We start from the raw sequence: 12,906 nt of genomic DNA on the forward strand, positions 1-12,906 counted from the left end.
CCTGTCCCACATAGACCTCACAGACTAAGTAGGAGAGAGAACGGGTGTTTTGATCCCCATTTTACAGTTGAGGAAACCGACACACTGAAAAGTAAAGTGACTTGCCCAAGGTCACACAGCAAGCATGTGACAGAGCTGGAATTAGAACCCAGGTCTGGGAATTGGAATTCCGAGGCTTGTGCTCTTTCTGCTAGGCCAGGCGGCTTCTCCAATTCTCACCCTCCTTTAAAATTTCTGCCCCTCTTAACCTTCCCCCCTCTCCCCATCTAGAATGAACAGTTGCATTGCTGTTCCTGCTTTTATTCTCCCAAGGCTCCTTCACATTTAATATTACTAGTGATAATAATCATGGTCTTTGTTGAGCATTAACTGTGTGTCGGGCACTGTACTAAGCGCTAGGGTCGATACAGAATAATCAGGTCCCACAAGGGGCTCTTAGTCTAAGTAGGAGAGAAAAAAGGTATTGAATCCTCATTTTGGAGGTGAGGGAACCGAGAGACCCAGAGACAAGTTCTGCTACAAGAATGGAAAACCTCACAGTGGGGAGAGATTGCGAAAGAGACCGTAAATAGCCTGCATAGAGCCTTTGATGAGGCGGTCGATTCTTTCTGGTAGAATCGACTGTCACTTTTCTTTCTAATACGAAGTGGTAGGATCTAAGGACTCCACTCAAGTTCTCGGTCCCACAAATAGTGTTCTTCCCATGTGCGCCGATGCCCTGACGAAGAACTGTGTTCTTACTGTGGAAGCTGAGTGGTAGATCATGTCCCCAAGATGCCCTGACGAGCAAAGTGGAATTCTCTGCCCTTCTTTTTTCTTCAGTTCGAGCCGAGGAGAACGGAGTGGACAGCAACCAAGGGGAGAGGCCCTCAGATCGTGGCAAGCGCGGCCGTGGGAGAGGTAAGGCCGACGAGGCTGGGCTAGAAGTAGCCTACGGGAGGGTGGGGGGGGCTCACCGGAGTGGCATACGTTGGGGTTCGGGATTACAACAAAGTCACAAGATGTCCGACAATCAGTACGCAGCTTTCAAAAGAACATCAGCTATGAGGAAGGAAACAGCCTGGCTGTCGAAGAACCAATCTTGCTTCTGAAATAATAATCATCTGTTAGGAGAGTGATGTATTCTAACTAGACTTTCTCAAGGTTTTGGTTTCCAACTCACATTACGCGCTCTTTGATAGGTTGGATAAATATCGTCTCCATCATCCCAACTGTTGGGGGAGAGTTGGGGGTGTGGAGGAATGCACCCCAAAATGTGCTTCTGAGTGTCCCAGCGCTCACCTCAGACCAGACTCCTTAGAGACCAGCGTCTTGAAATAGGGGTTGTAAAACCCGGGGTTAATTGGTTTCTCATCGTGAGAGATGGAAACGCAAAGATCACAATGTACACAGTAGAGTTAAACAACCATTTGCATGTATAACAATTCTCCAGGGACAGAAGAGAGATTCATTAGGGTAATTGCAGTCAATTCATTTACGTAAAGGTTTATCGGATCCCGAGTGGCCAACTCGGTACCCAGGATGATATTAGAAGGTTCGTATGTTGGGGCTGCCAAGGGAATGATCACCTCAACTGACTGAGAAACTAGTTATTTTACTGTACAGCATGGAGTCAGCAGAAAATCAGAGATTCACCTGTAGCAACAACAAAAACTGTATCCCGCCCAACCCGAAGCATAGAGTTTTCCTCCCATCAGGTTGTCAATCTCGTCCGGTATTCAGGCCCTTAAAGACGCAGACAGGCACAGGCGTCCACAGCCTAAGAGGCCCCTGGCCCCGAGCTGTCCCTGCCTTCCCTCAGGATAACAGTGAGCCACAAGGCGGATCTCATTTCCCCCTCCTCTTTTACTATCCTTGTTGACCGAAACATCGAACTTCTTCTGGGTACGCCCTCATCTATTACTCCCAAATAGTTTGCTTGGTTTTTGGCAGTTTGGGGTGACAGCGCGGTTTTCTCTCTTCTCCGGTTTTCCTTTCTTCTCTGATCGCTAATCCAGGGGTCCCTCCATCTTGGCAGGGTGCAGTAAGCAGAAAGCTGGACGTAGCGTTTGTTGAGAGAGTTAGTTTAGGAAGCAGATTAGGGGTCGAGTTAATGTTAAAAAGAGTTAGTCTCAAGGATTGGGGCCATGGGTTGAGTTAATGCTGGAATCTTTAGCTTATTTTCCTTCAACCCTCCAGCCCAACCACAGCAAGAGCCAGGCCCTGGCTCACTTCCAGTGTCCTGGCTGTGAGTAGCCCAGTGGGGGCTACGAGCCTGACATCCCTTACACAGAGGCAAACAACAAAGTGTTAGGGGAATCAACAGACACAAAAATACGAGGAATAAAACAATATGTGATGTCATTTGGTCCCTCACTCAGAGCATATCCGTACATCTGGCTGCGATGACAGGAAGCTATATGCCGAAGGGCATTAAGTTCAACACATTGCTTTACGCAAGGTGTAAACTGCACTCGTCAGGGTTACGAAGAGATAGATATAAAGGGGAACTAGTACCATATCAGCGTCCTTCTGGCTAGAGGGGGCCCTGGATTTCCAAGCGGACCTTCTGCTCCCACACTGTTTCGGGTTTCCTGGCGTCAGCCATGGCATTTCTGGACACAAGGCTGAGTCTCAACTCCCTAGATCTTTGCAAGGTCTTACAAACCATTTGGCTGTCAGGCGTCTCAGTGCAGCTGGGCCTCTTATCAGCCCGTTGCCTCCCTGCTAGTCTTATCAATTGATAGACATTTCTTCCTGCCCTGGGCCCATTCAGCTGTCTGCAGGGCTGCCCAGTGCCTTTGTGGAAGGCCACAAATCAAAGTGTTAGGTAAACTGTGTGTCGGGGGATTCCCCCCCCATCCCCAGATGGATGGTCAGTCCTTAGGCACAGCACCCCACATTCCTCTGGTTAACCATATAGGTTTCTCCTCGAGGTCAGTGTTCCCGTGCAAAGCCAACGCCTACATCTTACCAGTTCTGAGACCGGTGTCTTCAAAGTATTTATTTCTGAGCTAGCGAAGGGAGTCCAGTCCATACTTATTGAATTCCCAAACGGGCCCCAGTTGGGTGGAGTTGCTTGCACTTCGGCAGGCCAGAATGGCCTCCTTAGGGAAGTCAGGCCCCCAAAGCAGGGAGAAATCAAGTAAGAGCAAATAGAAGGTGGTGCACTAAAGGATGAAAAACAGCACTGGTATCAGAAGGGGAAAGATAGACTCCAGCGCAAGCAAAATATAATGCCATTTGAAAAGCCAACAGCAGGGAACTGTTTTGTCCAGGCTAACTGATTTGGGAATTAGCCTGCTTTATTCTGCCCTGGTCAGACCTTTATTAGAGGAGCGATCCCAATTTGGACCATTATGCTGGTTAAAGGATGAAGAGAAACTGGAGAGAGTCCTGAGGAGATTGATGGAAATGATTTAGGCATTGGAAAATGGATCCTGTGAGGAGAAGTTAAAGGACGTGGGAAAGCATAGTCCAGTGGAGTCTTCAGGGGCAACTCAGTACCTGTAGTCTTCACATATATAAAGAAGTTCTGAGAAGCAGCATAGCCTAAAACACAGGCCTGGAGGGAATCAAAGGACCTGGGTTCTAATTTCGGCTCCTCCATGTGTCTATTGTGTGACCTTGGGTAAGTCACTTCACTTCTGGACCTCAGTTACCTTATCTGTTAAGTGGGGATTAATACTGCGAGCCCCATGTGGGAAAGGGACTGTGTCCAACTTGAGTAGCTTATATCTATCCCAGCACTCAGAACAGTGCTTGACACATAGTAAGTGCTTAAAAATACCGTCATTATTAGATCAAAGGACTTGGGGAAGCATTGTCTAGAGGAGTCTTAAGGGGAAACTCAGTATCTGTTGTCTTCACTTATATAAAGAAGTTCTGAGTAGGAACATGGCCTGGTGTACAGAACACAGGACCCGGGTTCTAAACCTGGCTCCACCAATTGTCTGCTGAGTGACCTTGGGCAGGTCACTTAACTTCACTGTGCTTCTCGGTTTTCTCACCTATAAAATGGGGATTAAGATCGTGAGCCCCTTCTGGGGCATGGACTGTGCTCAACCTGATTAGCTTGTATCTACTCAGTGCTTGGTACAGTGCCTGGCATGCAGTAAACGGTTAACAAATACCATTTCAAAAAAATGGTCTGGGGCAAGGATGTTAAACACTTGCTCTGTTCTCTGGGCAGCATGTGAACGGGTGAAGGTGGTTGTGTGGTGGAATAAATAAATAAACAGTATTTATTAATGGTATTTACTGAGCACTTACTGTGTGCTGAGCACCATACTAGGCACTTGGGAGAGAGAGGATAATAGAGTTGATCAGCAAGTTCCCCGTCCACAGGGAGCTCACACAGTCTAGGCAAGCTCAAGAAAAGAAGAGACATCCCCCTGCCTCAGTTCATCTAATTCTCTCGAGGTCTCTCTCAGCTCTAGGATTGCATGATGGTCTTTCATTTTGGCCAGTCGTCATAGACTGCATGTCTGAAATATGAAAGACCGTAAGGAAAACCACTGGCCTTGTCTAGGTGAATTGGATAAGGCCTCGGGTAAGAACATTCCCGGGTTGACTTGTGGATCTAGCCAGGGATTCTTTGTCCAGCAGAGGCACCGGGAAGCTTGGAGGAGCCCTGGAATGAGGGCCTTCTTTGTTTCCCTATCTTCCTGACTTAACGACTTCTAACATTTGATCACCTGTGACCAAAGCTACTGTGAAATGCCCAAGCGCAGCATTGGTGTTTGTGGGAAGGGATTTCTTCCAAGTGGCAATTGAGCCGTTCCTGCCATTGGCCTCCTCTCCAGTTTTCTTCGGAACCTATCAGTGGTATTTATTAAGTGCTTAGGAGAGCACTGTTCTAAGCGCTTAGGAGAATACAGTGCAAGAGAATTAGGAGACACATTCCCTGCCCACAACAAGCTTACATATTTCTTGATCACTTACTGTGTGCAGAGCTCTTGGGAGTACACTATAACCATAAATAGACACACTTCCTGCCCCACAACGAGTTCACAGTCTAAAGGGAGAGACAGACATTAATATAAATAATTCAAAATATATAATTTAAAATACATAAGCATTGCGGGGTTGGGTGTGAGATGAATATCCAATGTCCAAAAGTCGCAGCTTAAGTGCATAGATGAAGCAGAAGGGAGAGTTAGCTCACTGTCTTAATCCCCGTTTCACAGACGAGGTAACTGAGGCACAGAGAAGCCAATTAACTTGCCCAAGGTCACACAGCAGACACGCAGCAGAGCTGGGATTAGAAATCAGCTCCTCTGACTCCCAAGCCCATGCTCTTTCCACTAGGCCATGCTGCTGCTGGAAATATGGAAGCAGTGTGGCCCAGAGGGAGAATATGACTCGGGGAGGAGAAAACTTTATCAGGGAAACCTTCCCGGAGAAGGGAAATTTCAAAGAGCTCTTAGCCGTTCCCCTCCCCTTGTCTGGAGCTTCTTTCCCTTCACATCGGACAGACAGACCACAGTCTCCCTCCCCTCTCCCCCGCAGACTTCAGAATCCTTCCAAAATCACATTTCCTCCAGGAGGTCTTCCTGATTAATTTTTAATCTTCCCAGTTTCTATCTCCCACAAGTGCCACTTCAGCACTTCTGCACCACCTAAGCACTTAAAGTGTTCGCAGCCTCCTTTATCACTTACACACATGCCGTACATGCCTTATTAAGCACCAACTCATGGCCGTAACCCTCTTTCTCCCAGGTCCAATTTGTTGTAGGGTCAGTTTCCCTCAACTGGATTGAAGATCACAGAAGGCAGGGGTTGTCGGGATTGGTTGTGTTGTGTTCCCCAATGGGCTCAGGTAGGATGCACTGCATATAGTAAAATGCTCTATAAATGCTGTAATTTGATTGAAAGGCAACTGAGAGGTCAAGGATGACTAGGAACAAGTGGAGACTATTAAATTTTGAAAGGGGGAGGTCACTGATTACCTGGCGGGGATTGCAGTGGAGTGAAGGGGAAGAAACCAAATTGTAACGACAGCAGCATGGCCTAGCAGAAGGAGTGCGGGCCTGGGTTCCAACCCTGCCTCTGTGTGACCTTGGGTAAGTCACTACACTTCTCTGGACCTCAGTTACCTCATCTGGAAAATGGGGATTTAAACTGGGAGCCCCATGTGGGATTGGGACAGGGACTGGGTCTGCCCTGATTATCCTGTATTTACCCTAGGGCTTAGAACAGTACATAGTGACCGTTTAAAAATGGAACGGTGGGTTTATGCAACTCCCCCGCAGGAGTTTGGACAGAGATGGAAACACAGGGAAATTAAGTGGTAGCTTTAAGGTATGGTGGGTTCCAGAGAAGGCGTTTTTAGAATGGGAGAGGCTTGAACAGAAGCTCCAAAATGGGGATCACAGGGTAAACTCTCGATTATTAGCTCACTGTGGGAAGGGAACGTGTCTGCCAACTCTGTTACGTCTTACTCTGCCAAATGTGCAGTAGAGTGCCGTGCATACGGTACACATTCAGTAAATACCATTGATTTGATTGAGGAGGAGGGAGAACAGGTATCATATCCCCAGGCTGCAGATGAGGAAACAGAGGCCCAGAGAAGGTAAGTGACTCACCCAAGGAGACACAGCAGGGAAATGGGAGAACTGGGCTTAGAACCCAAGTGCCCCTACTCCTAGGTCTGTGCTCTTTCCAGTGGGCCATGCGGCTTCTCTTTCTTCAGAGCATTTGTGCCTAATCTTTTAACTGTTTTAAAATAGTTGAGGCCGTCAGGGGTAATGGAGTTGGTAGCAGTGGCCGTGGGCCTTGAGGAGAGAATTAATATAAAAAAAAATGCTACTGCTACTAATAATAGTTATGGTACTTGTTAAGTGCTTACTGTTCCAAGTGTTGGGGTGGATACAGGTTAATCAGGTTGGGCACAGTCCCTGTCCCACATAGGGCTCACACTCTTATCCCCATTTTACAGATGAGGGAACTGAGGCCTAGAGAAGGGAAGTGACATCCCCAAAGTCACACAGCAGACACGTGGCGGAGCCGGGATTAGAACCCAGGCCCTTGTGCTTCCCAGGCTCAGACTCGATCCACTAAGCCCCACTGCTTCTCTGTGATATGAGGATTAGGACTATCAGCCCCATGTGGGTCAGGGACTGTGTCCAACCTCACAGTAGTCACGGCTGTGGCCGAAGACATTGCAACGTTAAGGAAAATCGAGATGTCTTCGCACAGCTGCCGGTTCCCTGCCCTTCCAGCTGGAGAAGGGAAGGATGATAGTTCTGGGGGACACGGGGAGGGGATGTGGGATGCCGTGTCCTACCCAAAAGGCTTGGGGGGTCGGATGTGAAGGCACTGGTGTGGTTTCCCACCTGGGTGCAAGGGGGTTCCAGTGGAGAATGAGTTGTGTGTTTCTGTCTCTGGGTTGTGAGAGCTGGGGATTGATGGTGTGAGATGGAAGGTGATGGAGTCGAGTACAGCGCTTGACACATAGTAAGCGCATAACAAATGTCACAGTACAGTGGGCAGTACTGAAGGCATGGATTTGTGCATGAAGGGAGTGGAGCGTTGAGAGGGAGTCAGGAAGGGATATAATGATTTGGAACAAGGGGAAGGAACTAAAGAACGTGTGTTGGTTACACTGCTGTCTTTGGAGAGGGCCCACAGGTGCGTTCAGATCTCATGATATGTGAGCTCAGCAAGTCTTCTGATGCTAACGGAGTTCAGGTTTTCTTGAGAGGCATCAGAGTATAGTCAGTAAATCGATCAACCGTATTTATTGAGCGCTTATTGGATGCGGAACATTGTACTAGATGCTTGAGGGAGTACAAAATAACAGTGTTGGTAGACGTGCTCCCTGCCCAGAACAAGGATACAGTTTCAGGGGGCTATGATATTAATAGAAATAAATAAATTCCAGATATGTACCCAAGTGCTGTGGGGCTGAGGGAGAAGTGGTTAAAGAGTATAAATGCTAGTGCAACAGTTACGCAGAAGGGGAATGGGAGAAGAGGAAATGAGGGCTCAGTCCAGAAAGGCCTCTTGGAGGAGATGTGCCTTCAATAAGGCTTTGAAGGCACGGAGGTGGGGAGAGTGACTGTCTGTGGCCGGGCTGTGGATTTTTTAGGAGACTTGGGCATGTTTGAAAGCAGTGGGGAAGTAGCCATTGGAGAGCCAACCTTTGAAGATGGCTGCTAAGGAGGGAAGAAAGGATGGGGTCAGAGACGCAAGTGGAGGGGGTGGATTTTGAGAGAAGGCAGGAAGGCAGTTTTAGAGAGAACACAACTTGCAGTTTTGATGTATTTTTTTTTTTTGAAAGTAGGTGGCCAGGTCATTAGGGGCAAGGGGTGGGGGAAGCGAGGTGAAGAGGGAGTTAAATGTGTGGAACAGCTGGTGAGGGCAATGGGCATGGGTATCAATAAGGATGGAGAAATAATTCTTCCAGGCAGTGGTTAAGGCAGAGTTTAAGCACGTAAGGATAAACTTTGTGGACGAGGTCAGCCTGATATCTAGATTTCGCGAAGGAAGTAGACTGTGGAGGTGATCCAGTGCTGCAGATGAGTGGCATGACGTCGAAGATGAAATACACTCAAGAAATATTTTAAACCGAATCTGAGCCCTGGGGAATTTCAAATTCTTAGTGCGTCCATCCTACTAAATTTTCCTTCAATTGTAAGGTGGCTGGGAGGACAAGTAGGTGGCTGGGAGGACAAGTAGGTGGCTGGGAGGACAAGTAGGTGGCTGGGAGGAAAAGTAGGCGGTCTTAAGCACTTAGTACAGTACTCTGCACACAGTAAGTGCTCAATAAATACATGTACATGAACGAATGAACTTACAGTTTTATAGGTTGAGATTCAGGGTGATAGCATATGGGACAGAAGCGGTTTAGCTAGCCCAACCAACCCAATCAGAATCTGACTACTTTTTAAACAACCGTGGAAAAGTTAACGGAAAGCATTGTGTCGTAAGAGAACACCAGCACTGCCCCCCCCCTTACCTCCTACACTGTGGTGTTAGAGATCATGAAGAACGGAGGTGGTCTCTGAGGAAATCCAGGCCGAACACGTAACCCGGGAGGTGGGAACAAGGCGCCGACCTGTCGTAGGCTCGCTCCTGGTCCTTGCTGCCCCTTCTAGTCTGGGCTTTTTTAGCCTCTTGGGGGAACTCCAGCCCTGAAGAGCCTCCTCCTCCCACACCCAAAGGAAACGTGCCAGAGGCAAGGGAGGGCAAACAACAGCAACTGGAGCAAGCTAGAAGGAGACAGTGCTCAGGGCTCTGCCACCCACCACTGCTGCTCCCAACTCTTGGAAGGAAAACCAGGAATTTGTGCTTATAGAAGCGTGACGGGTTTTTCTGCTTCTGAAGTTCCCCTCAGCCAAGACATGAACTCCAAGTCAGCAGGGCAGCAGTCGCAACAGGGGCTGTTTTTCACTTAGCCCAACTGCCGCCACCTCTGCTGTGCCTTCACCATCTGGTGTAGCTACAGGCTGCCGTCTCAAACCTGCCCAAGTTCTTCTAGGGGGCTAACCATTTCAGAAGGGAGAATCTTGATCATTCCTCATGTTGCTGTTTCCAAATAGCGTGCCGTGTTCCGCCAGGAAGGTAGGATTCTGTCATTTGCTAGCATCAAGCCCTCTTCCCCACCCCACCAACTCTCCCTCTCCCTTCTGCATCACCCACTCACTAGGATCTGTGCCTCTTCACCCACCCCTCCCTCAGCCCCTCAGCATTTAGATGCATGTTATAAATTAGGCATTTATATTAACGCCTGTCTCCCCATCTAGACTGTAAGCTCCTTGTTGGGAAGCCATTTCTGTTGTATTGTGCTCCCCCAAGCACTTAGTAAAATGCTCTGCACACAGTAAGTGCTCAATAAATAGGATTGAGTGAATGAATGACGATATCCATCTCCTACTGATATTAACGATATCCATCTCCTACTGATATTAACGTCCTCCCCGCTCCAGGCTAGAAGGGGCAAGGTGATTGAGTGGTGTAAAGCCATCAGGGATGGCTGAGGTGGATGGGCCAACCACTGGAGGTTTTTGAGAAATGGGGAAACGTGGATTGAATGTTTTTGTAGGAAAATGATCTGGACTGGAGTGGGTAGAGACAGGAGACTGGGAGATCAGCAGGAGGCTGATAGGGTAATCAAGGTGGGATAGGTTAAGGGATTGTATGAATGTGGTAGCAGTTGGGATGGCTATTTGGTTATTTGGTAAGCGCTTACTATGTGCCAGGCACTGTACTCACCTCTGGGGTAGATATAAGATAATCAGGTTGGAAACAGTCAGTGTCCCACAAGGAGCTCACAGTCTTAATCCCCATTTTATAGATGAGGTCACTGAGGCCCAGTGAAGTGTTTTGCCCAAGGTCACATGGCAGACAAGTGACGGGGTCTGGATTAGAACTCAGGTCCTTCTTACTCCCAAGCCTGTACACAAGACTTCGCTGCTTCCCTCCTTGTGGGCAAGGAATGTATCCACCACCTCTGTTTTGTTACACTCTCCCAAACGCTTAGTACAGGGCTCTGCACAAGGTAAACACGCAATAAATGCCATCGATCGATCGATCAAGTGAACTGCGATATTTTCCACCCTCTCTGCCATGGAAGTTCAGGTGGATAGCTTGAACCCTTACTAGATTTCACTACCAATTGATAACGACCTGTTTACATAGCATCTCTAACGGGAGAACTGATCAATCTGGATTGTTAGCTTAAAAAGTAATGTCATAGACCTTAAATCCAGTTTTGGGTAGCTTATTAAAAGTCACGGGTGTATTTGCACAAACACCCATTACGTTTGACATAGTATTAGGTTGAATTGTGGGTAAGAACATTTTTTTTTAATTAGAAATGTGACTTGAGTAATTGTTATAAGTCATCAGGCATCCTAGGACGAATAGGGGTGGTTTTGCTTAATTTCAAGACTCATTTATTCTTCAAAGGGCACTTACCCTAACCTGTAAGAACATCTTCTCACTGTGGTAATCCACTGGTCAGTTACATGCTGCAAATGGTCTAAAGATTTTTGTTTTGGAAGGGTTTTTTCCAGCGTAAATCCATCAGCTATAAAAAGGATAGGCCAGTGCCTGGGGAAAAGTCTCTCGTGACTTGGAGATTTGGAGAAGATTCAAAGTTCTCGATCTCAATTTTAGGGTGGTACTTTCTTCTAACGTCCTTCCTGGAAACTGCAAAAGTTACAATTCCAAGCAGATTTTCAGTAGCATGGCCTGATCTGCTGGCCCACAAAATTACTGATTAAAACACTGCATATAAAAATCAGATTATATGTCAGGATTCAGTGCAAATGGCCTCTACCCTTGAAATCTAAGCCGAATTTCCTTTCAGGGGGTGCGCAGATATCTTAAAAAGTACTGCTTTGTCAGACTCCAGACTGTAAGCTCGTTGTGGGCAGGGAACGAGCCTACCAAATCTGTCGTATTGTACTCGGTCAAGTCCTTACTACAGTGCTCTGCAGAGGAGGACCACCCAGTGAATATCATCAGTTAGCATTGTTTGCTGCCACTTGCCTCATACTTAATAGTGAGTCCGTCAGTTCCAAGTGACTGATTTACCTGTAATTCCTTTTTGTCTCTCTAAACAGGATTTGGACGAGGCAGAGGCAGAGGAGCAGGCAGGTTCTCGGCCCAAGGCATGGGGTAAGTGTTTTTCAGTTGAGCCAGACTAGATGAGAGGCTATCACTTTATCCTCTGAGCCTTTGCTTATTTAGCTCTGAAAACAGAGGTGACGGTTACCTCAGAGGCCGCTCAATCCCAGCTCTTCCACTTGTTTGCTAAATGCCTTGAGCCAGTCACTTAACTTCTCTGTGCCTCAGTTACTTCATCTGTAAAACGAGGATTAAGACTGTGAGCCCTGTGTGGGACAGGGACTTGTGTCTATCCCAGTGCTTAGTACAGAACCTGGCCCTTGGTAAATACCATTAAAAAAAAATATTGAAAATAAACAGTCCACCCATTCAGCAAATATCCAGACCTTTCACCAGACACATAGCCATCTCTTAAATATCCAAATGTTTAGTCATCTTTTTGCTTTGCCTTCAGCCCTGCTTTCCAAATAAAGTGATGAAAATTGAAAGTTGAGTGAAATATGCTATGTTGATGTCATCATTCATATTTTGGTTCAGGTTCTCATTTGAAAACATTGTGTTGTACTCTCCCAAGCACTTAGTACGGTGCCCTGCACAGAGTAAGTGATCAATAAATACCAGTGATGGATTGATTGTAGTATTTGGCCTCAAAGGTAAAAAAAACTAAATTGTTCTGTTCTTGGGTAACCCTTGATGTGTTGTGTTTTGGGCGTAAGTGCTCTATTCAGTATTGCATCACCTACTGTCGAGAGTACATAAATTATTTATATTCATGTCTGTCTCTCCTCTAGTTCATGGTGAACATGGCCAACTCTATTGTGTCGTACTCTTCCAAGCGTTTAGTACAGTGTTCTGTGCACAGGAAGCGCTTAATAAATGCCATTGATGAGGCTGGTGACTGTCAAAAGGGCATTTCTTGGCTACCAAGGCTTTATCCAGAATACACAGGGAAAACATATACGGTGAAAAACCTTAGTTTGTTCCTTCCTGAGATTAGAGAAGTTGCTGCTGTTCAAAGATTATCTGTAACTCATTCTTCATTACTAAGTCTGCCTCTCCCTGTTCCCTTCCAAATCCCAGGACATTTAACCCTGCAGATTATACAGATTCTTCCGCCGCTGATGGCTTTGGGGCAAAAACAGATGCTTGGGAAAGTGGTCAGAATGATGCCGAAGATGGAATGGGTAAGATGCTTCCAAATAGATGGAGTTGAAAGAAGCTGTAGCCAAACGGGATTAAAAGCCGGGTGCCTGGGCAATTTCCTGGGCACCTCCCCACCCCCATATGGGTGAAATTTTCATGATTGGCTTACGTTTGGATTTATTTGTGTCACACACATGCCCAAACTCA

General features: G+C 47.0%; 1 protein-coding gene across 8 annotated transcripts in view; it reads left to right on the forward strand.

The window, feature by feature from the left end:
* UBAP2 (ubiquitin associated protein 2) overlaps positions 1-12,906 on the forward strand; it is a 120,225-nt gene that overhangs the window by 60,220 nt on the left and 47,099 nt on the right. For all 8 annotated transcript variants that reach the window (XM_038743518.1, XM_038743524.1, XM_038743517.1 and 5 more), the window contains exons 6-8: positions 823-900; positions 11,553-11,607; positions 12,637-12,740. In XM_038743518.1, coding sequence (XP_038599446.1) covers positions 823-900; positions 11,553-11,607; positions 12,637-12,740 — 237 coding nt within the window. The remainder of the gene's footprint in view (positions 1-822; positions 901-11,552; positions 11,608-12,636; positions 12,741-12,906) is intronic.

The sequence above is a fragment of the Tachyglossus aculeatus genome, chromosome 3, assembly GCF_015852505.1.
Source record: "Tachyglossus aculeatus isolate mTacAcu1 chromosome 3, mTacAcu1.pri, whole genome shotgun sequence".
In the NCBI taxonomy this organism is placed as follows: domain Eukaryota; kingdom Metazoa; phylum Chordata; class Mammalia; order Monotremata; family Tachyglossidae; genus Tachyglossus; species Tachyglossus aculeatus.